We start from the raw sequence: 17,081 nt of genomic DNA on the forward strand, positions 1-17,081 counted from the left end.
TGACTTGAATCTAGTACTAGACAAGCATTGGATCAGAGACTTTAAAGGAACTGGCAAAAACTGCCAAGGAGTCTGCATGTATATTTTGGTCTCTAGGAATAGCAGAAATATTAAATGCTGAAAAGAAATTTTCAATTGAATCCCAGATTTCATTCCTATAAGACCTGAGTCTAGGGTGCTTTGTTTGGCATTGATTTCTATCTTGTTTAACAATAAGTTCAGAATCAGAAAATACACTTAAGCTTTGCACCTTTAAACTTCTAGCTAATTCTAGGCCTAGCATGAAAGCCTCATACTTAGTTATGTTATTAGTTACATCAAATTCAATCTTGTATGATTGAGTGATATTCTCTTTATTTGTGGAAATTAACACAATTCTATCTCCTGCTCCATCCTTTGAGTAGGAACCATCAAAGTATAATTTCCAGGTATCGGTCTTAATAGTTTTAGGCTTGTCAACAATGTTTTCTATGGTTAACTCAGTATTCTATGAATTATCTGGTGATAACTCAAAACATTCAAAATCTTGGTCCACTACATATATGGGATGATTCCTTGCTTGGTCATATTTACAAACAATATGCATAAATCTAACCTCTCTATATAACCTATAATGTTCACCTCCAAAGATAGGGATAGTTGCATATGACATGTCCATTTGTAAACTTCCTCCTAGCTTTGCACAACAGGATCTTGACAACAACATGCCAAATTTAGGAGGAATGTCTGTGACTACTATGTCTAGCACAACACTTTTGATAGGAATCTGAGCTAATGTGACCACTAGATCCTTTATCAATCCAAGACATGGTACTTTCTTGGAATCAAAGGTATAGAGATTGTGATAGGTTCTAGTGACTTCTAAATTTAACTGGTCCATGATCACTTTAGGCATTAGATTATGGGAAGCCTCAGAATCTAACATACAATTGTATAACAGGAAATCATGAATCTTAAGAGTCACATAGAATGGTGGGACATTCACATCTATCATATCAGAGTTAGGGCCAAAGACTATTAAAGGTTTCTCATCCTGCAAACTAATTACATCCCCTTCAACATCTACACTGGATGACTGAATCCACTTAGAGACTTGGTTTTTGTAGCTAGGGATTTTTGATAGTTCAGCTAGGGGAATTGGTATTTTGACTCTTTCCAGCGCTTTTTCAACATTAAAGGTTGTTAAGACAGTTTTATCAATTTAGCTTGTCTCGGCTGTTTGGTTCAATGGTTGAAGGATGGTTGTTTGAGTTTCAAGAGTTTTAATGTGAGGTTCATTTATTATGGGACTTTTTGGAGGCCTACCAAGCCCTTCTCTCAGTCTCAAATCATATCTCCTATTTAAATTTTCAATCAGGAACTTTGAACAAACCTGATATTTAGAAATTTGAGAATTTTCATGATCTAAAGAAGATGGGTTTGAAGGGAGAGAAATAATAGCATTTGGTGAAGACAAATGATCTACATGATTAATTTCTTCAAAAATGAAAGGTTCATTATCATCTAGTGGTTGATCATCAATTAACAAAGGGGGATGAATATGTTGATTAGTATTAGGTCTCTGCAAAATTTGAGTTTGAGGAGCTCTTCTAAACTGACCTTGTGGTCTAGTAGCAGTTTGTCGTACAGTTCTTGGTTGGGTTTCTACCTTAGAAATCCTATTAGAAAGGTTCCTAAGTAGAGATGTGATTTCATCCCTATGTAATCACGAAAATCCACCCCAGAACTTGCAATACCTTGCCTCCCTTTAGTCGCACTATCAAAACTTAATTTAACAAATCCACACGGAGGGCGTATGAAAGGAGAATTAGACAATGTAATAGTTGAAGAGGTTAGCCATGAAATAGACCGTGTCATTTCAGCAAAGAGATGGAGACAAGATAATACGTGTGCTTCAGGGCCATCAACCTTCCAACCATCCTCATCCGAAACAAAAGCCAAGATAGTTTCACATATGTTTTGGGATATGAGTTCACGTATATGATGGATTTACGTTCTTGATTTCAAAAAAATTGATATCTTATCTCTTTCCATAAATGCCACAAAATGAATCTAGTACTTAGAACCTAGACCCAGTTCATAATAGGGGTGGTAAAGGCCTTGACATTCCAATTTTTGAACCATACTAGAATCGGGCCTTCATAACTATTCTCTACACCAAATATGTCCATAAAAAAGGACTAAAACCTCACTTGTACATGGATCATCTGTTGTCTTCATAATAAGAAAAGAAGTTATATTAATACTGATCGTAATAATAAGTCTAAACATTTTAAGGTTATTGATAAGACTAATGAATAATATATTATGAAACTTAATAATAGAACTTAATTTAATAGCTAAATTAATAAAATGTTAAGATTATAGTAGTAATATTAGTATTAAAGTGTTACTCTTAAATATTAATAAAATTATCGTGTTAATATTAGTAATAGTGTTAATAATAAAATAAATAATAATCTTAAAAATTAATGTAATAAATAAATTAGATTATTAATATAATTAAATTAACAAGTTGATGTATTAACGTTGGACATTATAAATATACCTAGGTCACTAACAAAATTAATTATTAAAAGCTAAGAAAAGAGAACTCCAAACACCTAGGATCAAACACTATAAACTAGAGGAAAGTGTGAGCATATGTTAAGTTATAACTTAGACGTGACAGAGGCTAAAATATTAAAAAAAAAAGTTCATAATGAGGGCATTAAAATGATGGAAATTAAAGGAAGAATGTGTAAAAGTATAGGACGTTAAAAGGATTGTTAATTTCTTTAAGCCTAGCTACAAATTTACTCTCCGAACAAATAATCATGGATTTGAAATAAATAATGCTTTCTAATATGATTTGTAAAAATAAATATTTTTGTTTTTAACCAAATAAACAATAGAAGAAAAAAAATACTCGAAACTAATCACATGCAACAAAAAATAACACATATATGCCTTGGAAACCCCAATGTGGGGAAACTTGCAAAGGTTGGGCTTCTTATTAAGCTTCAGGAAAAATATTTCTTTATAATAGTTAAACAAGAATTTTCTTTGGAAAATACCCAACTAAATGTTTGAGACCTCTTTCTCTCACTTAGTTCTTATATCACCCACACGCACAAATTGATAGGAAAATTTTGTGTACAAAGAAAATTGGCCTCTCGACTAAAGAGAAAACTTAGCCTCTCTGTTGGTCTCGCTCTAGCTAGCTTTATCTAGCATTATATCACTCTTGCTATCAAATACCATGCTCGAATGAATCTCAACTTTTGTCAAATTGAATGTGCATATCCTTTGGCTTGAACCTCTTATTAAAAGGACCTAACCCTAATCTCAATAGTTGAGATTAGATCTCACTTTATCAAGATCAATAGTCATGACTTAGACTTAATATAAAGTAGAATTATTTTCCCTTTTATAAAAACGTACCCAACAACCAAATTAAATTTCCGTCTAAAGTTTATACTCAGGAAATTCATTAATTAATTTACATAGGAGATAATTGAGGTGACTCATTTCATGTCATGGCACATGATCCATGCAGAATCACCTTCCAACCTACAATCTCAATAGGGATGGAGTAGAGAATACAAGGGATGGGAAGAGAAAGGGAAATAAAGAAAAAAGTCGGGAAGAAAAACAGGAAAGAAAAAGAAAAAAGGGGGGGGGGGAGTGGGGGAGGAAAGGAGTTTTCAGGCGCATGTGAAATAATGTCATAGGAGGATAGGATAGATGAATGACCATGAAGCTGAGCGGAAGTGGTCTTAAAGGTTACTTTTAATGGTATTCAATCATGCCGCTTGTTTTGTCACCTATCCTTCTCCACATGCCAAATCAACTGCTGCATAACACTATTAGCTCATTGTCAATGTCATAATATGAAAATTTTCAAAACTTTGAAATTATAATTCTTTTCAAAACTTCCAGTCAATAAACTTTTATTTTTTTTAGTGACTAGAGGAATCATCAACTTGGCATATTCCATACTAACGTGACATAGTGTTTATTTCAATTGTTGCCACTATAACCACTAGGTTCCTATGTATACCCCTTCGACAAGAAATGAGTAAATTGATGGGATTTGAAGCTTGAACCTCTTGGTAGATAAAATTTAATTTACACAACCACCTCCAATTGAGTTGCTCCTTAGGGTTTATCAATTAGGTTTATTTTTCTAGTATTTTTGTGAGTACACAATATTGATATATCTACTACTATAGTTAACCCATTGCTTCACTAACAGTAATCCCATAAGTGACTCTTATATTTTTCATTATTTGTGGATTTCATATCAAATTAAAAATTTCACCCATCTCTATCCCTTGAGAAATTCTATCAAATAGTTGTCATGCATCTTGTAATCTTTCTATGTAAGAAAATTTTGATGCATATGGATCGAGCGTTGTAACATGGGCTCCAATACCAATTTGTAACACCCCCAGTCAACCACTCGAGTGTATCGCCACCTCTATAATTTGATCTTTTTGAAATTTTCCCTTCAATTTTACTCATGTATCATTGGTGAAGCACGTTTAATCATTCTCCCATGTAATGAATTCATCTATAGGAATGAAATTGCATAAATGTCACCATTTAAATCACCTTTCACATGCAACACATTAAAATATATCAAGCCCCGAGGGTTAGCTCAATTGGTCAAGTTGTTGTTGCTAAAGCACCTCGCCATTGGGAGGTCACGGGTTCAATTCTCCTCGACGCCTTTGGGTCTATGATTTGATTAGTTTGGCTTGTGGGATGTGATCACCTTGAGTGGATTTGCCTAGATTTTCCTCGAAAAAAATGAATATTAACATAAAAAATCATATAAAAATAATAATAAACACTTGTTTTTAAATGAAGAATTAACCGGTTGCATGTCTTAGACATTCCACCCTCCCATAGACCATGTTGCTCGTAAGCTTTCAATGATGGGTCACCCCGAAGACTGGGCCACAAATCTACAAGGAAAAAGGCTTATTTAAAGCTGGCTATGGCACCTAATTAATGTTGAACATGAATAGTGCCATAATACCAAACTTTAGCAGCCTTCCACTAATAATTTCTTTAGTAGCCTTCCACTAATAATTTCACATTCCCCATCATCTCACAAAACCCATGGTATTGCACCCACTTCACTGCACTAGCAAACCATGAGGTTATATGACTAAAATTCCTTGGATTTTGAATTCAACTAACTATGATATAATCATGTCATAGGATCACCCCTTCTTCCCATTCTGGGAGTCAAGTTACCTTTCATTGTAGGAATGATGCAACACATGATGGGTGACTCTAACACACTTCACTTTTATGTGCACGTCCCTCCTTTGGAAAATGAAATATCTAAAGTCTCTTTATAAAATTATGATGAAACATGTGTATCTTTCGGCTTAGGCTTATTTTAATAATAACTTATCCACCTAGGAGTAAGTCCTTCATCACTTAGACCTAAGCCACATTTTTCATATCCAAGGAGTCTTAGTGGCCCCATGCTCTATTGTTGGGCTTGCTTTACAACAGTAATTTATTTTATCAGTGTGATTTCATACCTACATAATTAGGCTATGTGGATTCAAAAAATATAAACATAAGCATAATGGCCTAAAACACAGGTGCATGGACACGTGGGCACCAAAAGAATCCTTAAATCACGATGCTAAACATGATATGTACATCACACACTGAGGGGTCATCATAAAGGTGTTACACAGAATGTAGATTTTATCTTATATTACTTTAGAACAATAATTTTGATTTTAACATAAACAAATAAGAAAAGTTTAAAATTAATCATTATTAAAATTAAATACAATTAAAATCAATTCAATTAAAAAGTTACTAACTTTTTAAAGTAATTCACTATTTTAATAAATTTCATTTACTTAACTGTTACACAGTAATTTGTCACTGTCTCCCTGTCAGTCACCCTACTGTGTCAAGAATTCACAATAATCAAGTTCATGCCTTCTGAACTGGCCCAAAACCCATTTTTCCAAAGTTTTCCTCATCAGCGCGTCTGTTTCTAAAATATCCGCGATGACTAGCGGCTCGTAGTGTATTCAGTGCGCTGCCAGCGCGGAAGCACATCACTTTTCCGCACTGGTCGCATTTCATGAGCCAGCGCGCTTCTCCTTTGTATTGGGTCGCGCTGACATAACTTTCCCAATTATTGAGGCGCGACGTCAGCGCGTCAGTTACCTTATAATCCGCGCTGATCCTGTTTGGGCGAATTTGTTCCAACAGCCAGCCTTCCAGATAACTCCAGGCTTGGTTGTTGGGTTTGTGAGTATCGACTCCCTTCTATGGCATGTTTGTTCGACCCTTTGCAACCACTTTCCTTGAAGATAAGCTCATCCTTCCACCCTTTTAGGAGGCTCCTTCTCCTATATAAACTTCCACCATTACCATGAGCAGCTAGTTTTTGGAATAGCTTGGATTGTATAGAGCTTATAGTGCTCAGATTGCTGCTACTATAGGTATTTGGTGTGCTAGGTGTGGAAGTGATTGATTGCTTAGGGAAGGTAGTTTTGTGTTGCTTGTGTGAGAGAGAGAGTTGCTTGTCTTGGGAGAATCATTTCCAAAGGTGAATGCTTGAGACACTTGCTGACTGGCCCCTCCTGAGAAGGTTACCGACGTCAGAACATTTGGCTGTACTCTTCTCTGTTTGATTAATAATAGATGACTGCTATTATTGTTCCATTCTCATTTGTCTATGCAATGGTTAAATGTGAATTACATCTTTTCTTACTGATGTATGGTTGCTTTTATTAGATTTCACGCTTGTGTTTGTTTCCTCTTCGTGTGTGCAGGTATCTATTCGCGGAGATCACGGAAGATCGTGACCAGCCAAAGCGAAGGAGTGAAGGCGGCATCTCTTCGTCAAACGACAGCGCTGGAATCCAAGTAGGTGCTCTTTACCTCTTGTTTAATTGTAATTAGGAACATGCATAGCAGCATTGTTTGATTGTTGCTAGACCCTTGCTGGGCTAGTAGGGATCGCCTCTATCTGTAGAGGGGATTTACCTCTCCAACAATTTGGCGACTCCACTGGGGATCAGCCTTTTGTCTCTTGTGTCCATTCTTGTGTTAAATTTGATTGTTCTCTCTTTTTGAAATTTGGGATTAGTTATCAGTCTTTTGCGTTTCCTGGGTTGATCTGGGAAATGCCCCTGTTTGATTGAAAGATTGGCTGTTTTGATTTGGGAGTTTTGATTTGCCTGTCACTATTTTTGAGCTCCATCGCGGATTTAGTCTTAACAGTCGCGCTGACATCGCGCTCACCCTTTTGAAACATCCTGTTCATCGCGTAATTACGCCTAACAGTCGCGACGATCCTGGAAATCGGATCAGCGTGGAAAAGACGTGTATAGTCGCGATGTCAGCGCCACTTGCTAGCTTTCTACCCGTGCTGACCTTGGGTTTCTAGCTTAATTCCCGCGACGACTGTGTTTTTCTGAGATCAGCTCGGTTTTTTGGGCAAAAGTCGCGCTGACAGCGCAGGTGGTCTGTGTAAAAATTGCGCTGACATGGGTTTTTAGTGTAAAACTTGCGCTGATTCCTGAAAAGTTGTTTTTATAACTTTATCTCCTGAATTCATCAATCTTTCTTATCCCCTGTTGTTTCTTGTCCCTCATTAGCTTGTTTTGATTGCTTTTGGTTAAGGGACGCTCTCTCTTTGATTTCATTCGAGTGAGTCTTGTGTTTTTAGACCATGTGACCTAGCCCTTTAGAAGTTCCATCGAGAAACCATTTGCTTGGGTTACCTGTCTATTCAAGGTTCATCCACAACCTTCTTATTGATTTTCTTGAAGCTTTTTCACCGCTTGTTGCTGGTTGATTTTTAGTGTCGATTATTGAACCACTTCTTATGTTGATTCGATTTCTTCACTACCAAGCATAGATTACGATTGTTTGGATCGATCAGTTCACACTTGCTTCCTTTTTGCTTGAATTCCTTTTTGCCTTGTTGGGCTTAGATCACATAGCTCGTACAAGCCTTTGTTTTTCCTTTGATTTGGAGAAACTATTTTGGTGTTTTGGGAACTTTGTGTGCTTTCATTAAGTGATTTGCTTGGTGTTCCCGTTCCTCAAAATTCATTTGGATGCTTTGTGCCAATGAAAGAAAATCAAACTAGTAGCTTTGCTTTCGAGAATTGAAAAGGAAAAGAACATTTCATTGATTCGCATTTTCAAAAGAAAAAGTTTCCTGTCCTTGCTTTTAGCTGCATTAAGCTCTTTGATTGTTCGTGTTCGTTTTGTTTGGTCAAAAATTCTTTACCTTCTCATAGCTAGAATTCATCGAACAAAATGGTATTCTTTGGCATGTAGTTTGCATCTAGGTAATTGTGAGAGAACATACGATAGGGCCTGAAATCGAAACTTAATTTCAAGATCAACCATAAAATGAACTGAATTAACCTAAAAACGCATTGGAACTAAACGCAAATATCTAGAGGTCTAGGTTAGAGACGTGTTCCGGCGTCTTTAAACATAGTCACTATTGTTTCACATTACGGTTGGGTGATTCCTCCTTCTGTGACTCGATAGTGGTCTAACACGGACTGTGCTCCCACGTACCGTCGCGTATATAGGGAGACCCCACTAGGCTTTTATCCTTGATCCATAGGAAGCCGAGTCTGCCGCCTTGTGAACCGTAACGCACCGAACACAGCATTCGGGAAGATTGACTGCAGTACGGAAAGTCCTTGGCTCTCATACGATTGCTAAGGTGTATAAGCAGTTTTACGGATCACTTGGTAAACCCTTTACCTAGAGTCTCCAGAGCAGTCACTTTTGATCCTTTTCGGACTCCCTAAAAGAAAAGGTGCCTGTGAGCGTCTTGTCACTTCATGCTCATTAAACATTCGAAGGAGACTGGAGTCATCTTTTCGTCCTTTTCTCGACTCTTGAAACATGAAAAGGTCAAGTTTGGTTCCTGTGTCTTAAAAATTTATTCGGCCACGATAATATTACCTGGTTAGATCTCGTGTGCGTTAGCTTGAGTAGGTTTCATTTTCGTTTGCTATGGCAACTTTTCCGGGATTCACTAACCCAGGTTCCCCCTCTGATGGGAATCCAGGTCAATTCCCTCCTCTTGGGAATGTTGGTGCTCCGTATATGGCGACGTTGTCCCTACCAGGGTTAACTGTCGGGTTGCCTGTGTGGTTGTTTTCAACCTCTTTGGTCCCTACCGTATCGGCTGTTAGTCCATCAGTCCCTCCACCTGAACAACATCATGTTGATCCTAAGGTGGATCTCTCCCCTTCAACGCCTACTTCTACGTCTTCCTCTTGTACTTCGCCCGGTGAAACTCTCGATGTGAGTAACCAGGTGGCTAAGAAGAAGAAGAGGAAGACCAAGAAAAAGAAGTCTCCTAAGGGAGAGCTTACACACACAGTCCCCCCCTCAAGTCCAGCTATCCACTCCAGTATACCTGAAGTCGGGTCACCTTCTGCTCCTCCGCGGAAGGTCAAGTTTCCTTGTCGATTATGCAAGGAGGACCATCTGCTTCGTGATTGTCCTGGCATTCCCAGGGTATTAGAAGTTTGGTCTCACGATCCGGCCCGCCTTTCATCGTCCACTGATGATCATGGCGATGCTACCTCATCATTTGGGAATGGTAAGGAGAAAGGGAAGTTTCGAATCCCCTGTCGACTTTGTGAAGGCAAACATCCCCTTGACCTTTGTCCCCTCATGGATAAAGCCTCTGCTGTGTTGGAAAGTCTTGCTGCTCCTCCGAATCCATTTCCCGCTGGTTATCAACGTCTTTCCACAGCTGTAGATCGCACCCCTGTTGACAAAGAGATTGCTTCAGATTCCTCTCTTGTCCAGGCTCCTCTTCCCGAACCTGGCTGTCCCCAGCCTGTTCCAGACCCGCCGTTGGTCGGAAAGGGTGTTGATTCGAGTTCACCTCCTCTCAAGCACTCTGTTTCGGAAGAGCAAAATTCTCATGTTCTTCTCGTCTCCTCAGATTCTCCTGAGCTTGATAAAGGTTCTCCTGAAACCTCTCCGGAGAATTTAGATTCGGTTCTTTCCGAGCAGGGGGGCAACCATATGGTTCCCCCACCAAGTAGCTCGGTCATCTCCTTTGATTGGAGTCGTTTGACTGCCCCTCCCCTTCCGTCCCATGTGCCTTTCTGGGTCACCGCCTATGCTTGCAATAAGGCGCTACCTGGCACTGTGTTAGACGAAGGAGCATCGGTTAGTCTTATGCCCGTTACTACTTGGCGAGCTTTGGGTTCCCCATCGCTTGTACCTGTCGCACCGCATCTCACCGCGTTTGACGGAGGAACGAGTCAGCCATTAGGGATCCTTCCAAAGTTTCTTATTACTTTGGGGGGCAAGACTGTCTATATAGACATTTCAGTTACCCAAGGTTCTTTAGACTTCAGTCTTCTCCTTGGTCGTGATTATGTGTATGCCATGGGAGCCCTTGTTTCTTCACTTTTCCGTGTGGTTTGTTTTCCACACGATGGAAGAATCGTGACGTTCGATCAATTATCGTTCGTTCGTCCACAAGCCCCTCCGACGCACTTGTCCTTCCCTCCTGGCTTTCATCCACAAGTTGCATCTGCCTCGCCGCAAATCAACTATGTGGCCACCTACCCCGTGCCCGTACCCAGTGATGACACCATCGTGCATAGTGTCCTGGGGGCATTAGGTCCTGATTTCCAAGATGTCGGCCTTCCCTCCGGAGCCACTTTCTTGGGGGCCTCCACTTCCCGTTCATTATGATGAAGTTTGGATGGAGCATAGTTCTTTTCCGGTGTCAAGCTCCTTAAAAAATGAATCTGGGTCTGGTTGGAGCATAGTTCTTTTCTGGTGTCAAGCTCCTTAAAAAATGAATCTGGGTCTGGTCGGAGCATAGTTCGCTTTCCTGTGTCAAGCTCCTTAAAAAATGCAACTAGGTGTTCGAGCATAGTTCCTGATCTTGTGTCGAGCTCGTTAAAACATGAAACAAGGGTTATGAGGATAGTTCTTTTACTGTGTCAACCTCATTAAAAAATGAAACAACTCCCTTTTTCCAAATCGAGTCTTTCGATTAAGATCTCGTAAAATACAAGTCGAGTCTTTCATCGATCTCGAGAGTGAACCTTCATTCCATCCACTTTGTCGAATGCAATGAAGCTTGGGGGGCATGCACCTCGATTTGCATTATTATGCTGGGGGCATGCGAACTTATAACAAGCATAGTTTTTCGTTTCAAGCTTGTGTAAACATGAAACCGAATCCAAGCAAAGTTCTCCATGGTTCAAGCTTGTGTAAAAATGAACCCATACCCGATTTACATCTCGTGATTGCCATTTTTATCCGTTGAATTCTGCTAGATGAGCCTTGGTTGTTTCATTCCATCGCCACCATCTCTTTGGCCGATTATATGCTCTCACTTGGTTGTTTATCCTTTCCTGAGGAACCGCAGTGATGAGTGGTTTTATTAGCCAGCCTCTTGACCACTACATGTTTTGAGCAGTTCCACCATTGCCGAAACCAGTTGCTACCTTTTATACCACTCGTTCCTCTAGGACGAGTCGGCTTTAAGCTCTTTTCTGACTCGTAAAATATGAAAAGATTGCCGAGTATTTTCCCTTTTTAACTCGTTAAATAGAATAAAAATGGAGGTCTGCTTTCAGCTCTTTTCCGACCGTTTAAAGACGAAAAGATTGCCGAGTTTTCCCTCTTGACTCGTTAAACGAAAATAAGAGGCGGTCGCCTTTAAAGCTCTTTTTTCGACCGTTTAAATTAAAAATATTTCCGGGTGTCTTTCGTTTCGCACTCGTTATCGGCTCTAAAACGACGTGTTTCCGACCGCTTTTTTACTTTTTCGGGTCGAAGGCACTATTTACGAAAAGTACTCCTCGATCGTAATGGTCGGGCGGTTCTTTCGAGCATAGTTTTATACTTTTTTCGGGTTCGAGAGACACAACTGTACGAAAAAGGACCCCCCTGGAGTCTCCTTTTCCGCTGTCTTTTCAGACTCTCTAAACAAGAAAAGACGCCGAGTTTTTCCCTTTGTCAAGCTCGTTAAACACTTGATGACATCGGACATTGTCGAAATGACACTCTTCAAGCATATGCTATCCCCGTCAAGCTTGTCATCTAAAAATAACCGGGGTACCCGCCAGAAATGGTGGGGAAAATGGAACTGTAATTATAGTCGTGTCGGCAGTATGTCGCTCTTGAACATGGCACTCCTCTGCTTCGTGTCTGGGTGGGACCATCTCATCTTGTTTTTCACTGGCCTCCATGGGTTTGGGTTATCCTATTTGACCTCTCATCTGCTCATTTCCAAGCATTTCACCCCTCCCACTCTCTCGGTCCTCATGCTTTAGGGGGCATCTGTTACACAGTAATTTGTCACTGTCTCCCTGTCAGTCACCCTACTGTGTCAAGAATTCACAATAATCAAGTTCATGCCTTCTGAACTGGCCCAAAACCCATTTTTCCAAAGTTTTCCTCATCAGCGCGTCTGTTTCTAAAATATCTGCGATGACTGGCGGCTCGTAGTGTATTCAGTGCGCTGCCAGCGCGGAAGCACATCACTTTTCCGCGCTGGTCGCATTTCATGAGCCAGCGCGCTTCTCCTTTGTATTGGGTCGCGCTGACATAACTTTCCCAGTTATTGAGGCGCGACGTCAGCGCGTCAGTTACCTTATAATCCGCGCTGATCCTGTTTGGGCAAATTTGTTCCAACAGCCAGCCTTCCAGATAACTCCAGGCTTGGTTGTTGGCTTTGTGAGTATCGACTCCCTTCTATGGCATGTCTGTTCGACCCTTTGCAACCACTTTCCTTGAAGATAAGCTCATCCTTCCACCCTTTTAGGAGGCTCCTTCTCCTATATAAACTTCCACCATTACCATGAGCAGCTAGTTTTTGGAATAGCTTGGATTGTATAGAGCTTATAGTGCTCAGATTGCTGCTACTATAGGTATTTGGTGTGCTAGGTGTGGAAGTGATTGATTGCTTAGGGAAGGTAGTTTTGTGTTGCTTGTGTGAGGGAGAGAGTTTCTTGTCTTGGGAGAATCATTTCCAAAGGTGAATGCTTGAGACACTTGCTGACTGGCCCCTCCTGAGAAGGTTACCGACGTCAGAACATTTGGTTGTACTCTTCTCTGTTTGATTGATAATAGATGACTGCTATTATTGTTCCATTCTCATTTGTCTATGCAATGGTTAAATGTGAATTACATCTTTTCTGACTGATGTATGGTTGCTTTTATTAGATTTCACACTTGTGTTTGTTTCCTCTTCGTGTGTGCAGGTATCTATTCGCGGAGATCGCGGAAGATCGTGACCAGCCAAAGTGAAGGAGCGAAGGCGGCATCTCTTCGTCAAACGACAGTGCTGGAATCCAAGTAGGTGCTCTTTACCTCTTGTTTAATTGTAATTAGGAACATGCATAGCAGCATTGTTTGATTGTTGTTAGACCCTTGCTGGGCTAGTAGGGATCGCCTCTATCCGTAGAGGGGATTTACCTCTCCAACATTAACTAATCACATTGTTACTCAAAGATAGATGTTATCTAAATTAATATTATGGGTCAGTCCATAAAGTATTTCATTTAAGTAATTAAAGATATCACTCAACAACTATCAAGAAATTGCATAAAATGACAAAAAGAAGAGTTACCTAACTATACAATTTCTTGATACTTGTTGTATGATATATTTAATTAAGTAATTAAAAGACATTATGGATTGAGCCATAAGATTAATTAAGTAAATAAAATATATTATTGAATAATAAATATAATTATTTAAGTAAATAAAATGTTATAACAATAAATTAGAAAATGGAAAAAATATATAAACCAACATTCCAATATATTACAAATATCAACATTTAATATCATATATTTATATTTACATTGAAAATTATTATTATATTCTTTTAATTAAGATATATCTATATATATATAGTAGTTGATTATTTGAAATAGTATGTATTATGTATTAATTATTACTTATTTGAAATAAATATATAATATTTTAATAGTTCATATTTAAGTTTTTATATTTATATAGCTTCTCGTTAAACTATGCATAACTTTATATTAAAATGTAATATACTCATAGGAAGTTATTTTAGGGGAATGAAATTATCGCGGGCATAATTCAAAACTTTAAATGAAATGAAATAATAATATAATATAATTTAAAAGGATAAAATATTAATAATAATAGATTGAATATTGAGATATTGTCAAACTCTAATATTGAGATATTGTCAAACTCTAATACGAGGACACGTATGGAGCTGTTAAATAAATAGATAAAATATAGACGATGACCTAGTCTAACTAATAGATGAAATTGCTTTTTGGCCTAAATAAAATAATACAATCTTTAGCAAGATTGTGATTTCTTGTTGTTTAAAGTACATTTTAAAATTAAATGCATAAATGGATTAAGCACATCCAAAAAGCCCAGAGGCACTCCATCTTTGCAAATAAAAAATTAAACTTATAATTTAAAAAAATCTATATAGTATTTTGAAAAAAATTGACGAGAAATAATGCTCGAAAAAAGATCATTTTGTCTATTAGTTGAAGTAAGCTTCAATTAAATATTTGTTGAGTAATGAATATTATTACATAAATTAATAATAAAAAATAATAAAAATGAATATTTATTTATACAAAACTGAAATTTTATTATATTTTAACGAACTTACCCTCATACATTATCATTATCGTTATATTATAATATAATAGTGGTTTACATTAATTATAATATAATTATTTCACACCTTAAGTATACATAAAAATTAGATTAAATGAAATAAAATAATAAATATAATATAATTTCAAAATATAAAATATTGATAATAATTAGTTCACACTTTACATATACCCAGAAACTAGACCAAATGAAATAAAATAATGAATATAATAATATATTGGAGAAAATGGAGAAACTGTCAAAGCCCTAAAACGAAGTAGTTGCCAATTTTTTTATACTATAAATGTAGAAGAGGTTGAGGGGTTGTGGTACACTATAGTTTTGGTTTAGGAGTTGTGGTACACTCTAGTTTCTCTAAGTCCAATAGAAGAGTTTATGTTGTGCGCTTTGTTTTCTTCGAAAATGAGACTCTCTTTTAGTTATGTGATCACACTTGTAATTCTATGCAAATGGGTGGCTGTGAGTAATGGCTGGCAACCAGCCACTACAACTTGGTATGACAATCTACATGGATTCGGGAGTGACGGTAATTGCAATATTGCATTGTAGTACTAGTATTATATTATATACAAATTGGAATGAAAGAGAAAATGAAATTGTATTTCTAATTTTGTTGCACTGCAGGAGGCGCATGTGGATTCGGAGGCATAGTGAAAGAATCCCTTTTCAATTCAAAAATAGCCATAGGAAGTTCAGTCCTATTCAAAGGCGGCCAAGGCTGTGGAGCTTGCTATCAAGTAAAGTGCACTGAGAGCGGCGTTTGTTCTGGAAAGCCGGTGACTGTGGTGATCACTGATGAATGTCCAGGTGGCGGAGTCTGCGGAGGTGGCAAAACACACTTTGATCTCAGTGGTGCCTCCTTTGACAGCATTGCAGCTCCCGGTAAAGATGCAGACCTCCGTAAGATTGGAATCGTGCCTATATCATTCCAACGGTATTTTATATCTACTCTACTGAATTAACCCCCCATCAATAACAATTTGGCCCATTTATAATTTCAATTGTTTTGACATAAAACACACTTGATTTTTGTTGGTTATGCAGGGTGCCTTGCCAATACTCGGGGATGAATGTTGCCTTCCACGTTGACGCAGGAGCCAATAATTTCTATTTCACAGTATTTATTCAATATCAAGCAGGAGATGGTGATCTTGCAGCAGTTGAGCTACAACAGGGATTCTGCACATATATATACCCAAGTTTTATGATATATACATAGATTCATATTTTGTGTATATATATTCAGATGCAGGGATCTGAACCTAGGTGGGGAAGATTACAACTATTTTGCTAAACCACCGAAGATAACCCTTGTTGATTGATTATTATTAGGCATACTAGGAACACCGACAAAAATTGCCTTGTAAGCTTATTCCTCCACCTTTTCCACTTTAAACACATATATTTGATTGATTATTATTAAGTATACTAGGAATGACGATAAAATTTCTGTGTAAGCTTATTCCTCTACCTTTTCCACTTTAAACACATCTGTTGGAAGCAATGCTTCCATGTCATATGTAGTTGTCATTCAGAGTTACTAGGAGTCAATCTAGAAGTTGTTATTTCTAATTTATGAGTTCTAGTCTTGATCTAGATGTGTTGAAGTCAATAATTTATGTCCTATATATGTAACCTTTGTGATCAATAAAAGTATCTAAGTGTGATTTATTGTGTGCAGTAAATCGCTCTCTGATCTCTCTTTATTTTATAGCATGGTATCAGAGCCAATTCTGACTTGACTCCTTCATGGGAGGGCCAGGAAAATGTGAGAGAGCTTGAATTTTATTCCTTTGTAAATAAATAGGAGATCATGTTGTGTAGATCTATGAACTATGTTTGGGCAAGATTGGATTTCAGAGTAAATTGTGTTGGGCTTTATAGATCTTTGTGCTTGTTTTTACATCCATATGCAACAAGAAACTAGTTTCCAGAAAGATTCTCTTTCTACCCGTGAGCCATCGGGAAGAAGAAGATAAAGGTCAAATTCGTGGAGCTATGCATGTTTTGCATCAGTTGAAAATATTAACGCAAGATCGACCAAACACCGGGGAGAATGGAAATGAAAATAAAACCCTCCACCCCAAATTCACCAAGTCAAGAAACACACACAGTGCCATATGTTGTAGCAAATGGTAAAGGATGATAAATGATGACTCCTTCATATCGACACCTACACATTGTCACAATTGGAGATAGGTCTGTGCAGAAGACAACATAATTAGCAGATCAGTAGCAAAAGCTTGTCGTCGGGACAAGGTCGTGCTTGTAGAGTGGCGATTAGTCATAGATTGTGTACCGTGATTCCTTGTGGCATAAAGTTGTGTATCATTCATTCATTTTACTGAGATAGGGAATGGTGTGAAAGCTCAGAGATAGCCAAAGCTGCCATTGTAATATGAAAGGTT

The 17,081-nt window shown here is 38.1% G+C and overlaps 1 protein-coding gene across 1 annotated transcript; it reads left to right on the forward strand.

Annotated features, from left to right (window-relative positions):
• The first annotated feature begins 15,139 nt into the window (after nt 1–15,139).
• On the forward strand, nt 15,140–15,892 carry LOC149159581 (expansin-B11-like). Its single transcript, XM_089434347.1, has 3 exons — nt 15,140–15,167; nt 15,298–15,607; nt 15,718–15,892. Exons 1-3 carry the CDS (start codon nt 15,140–15,142, stop codon nt 15,890–15,892), a joined length of 513 nt encoding a protein of 170 aa, XP_089290473.1.
• Nucleotides 15,893–17,081: the final 1,189 nt, after the last annotated feature.

This window comes from Pinus tabuliformis, chromosome 5_2 (genome assembly GCF_031772625.1).
Source record: "Pinus tabuliformis cultivar Carrire ecotype Pingquan chromosome 5_2, CPIR1, whole genome shotgun sequence".
NCBI classification, from domain to species: domain Eukaryota; kingdom Viridiplantae; phylum Streptophyta; class Pinopsida; order Pinales; family Pinaceae; genus Pinus; species Pinus tabuliformis.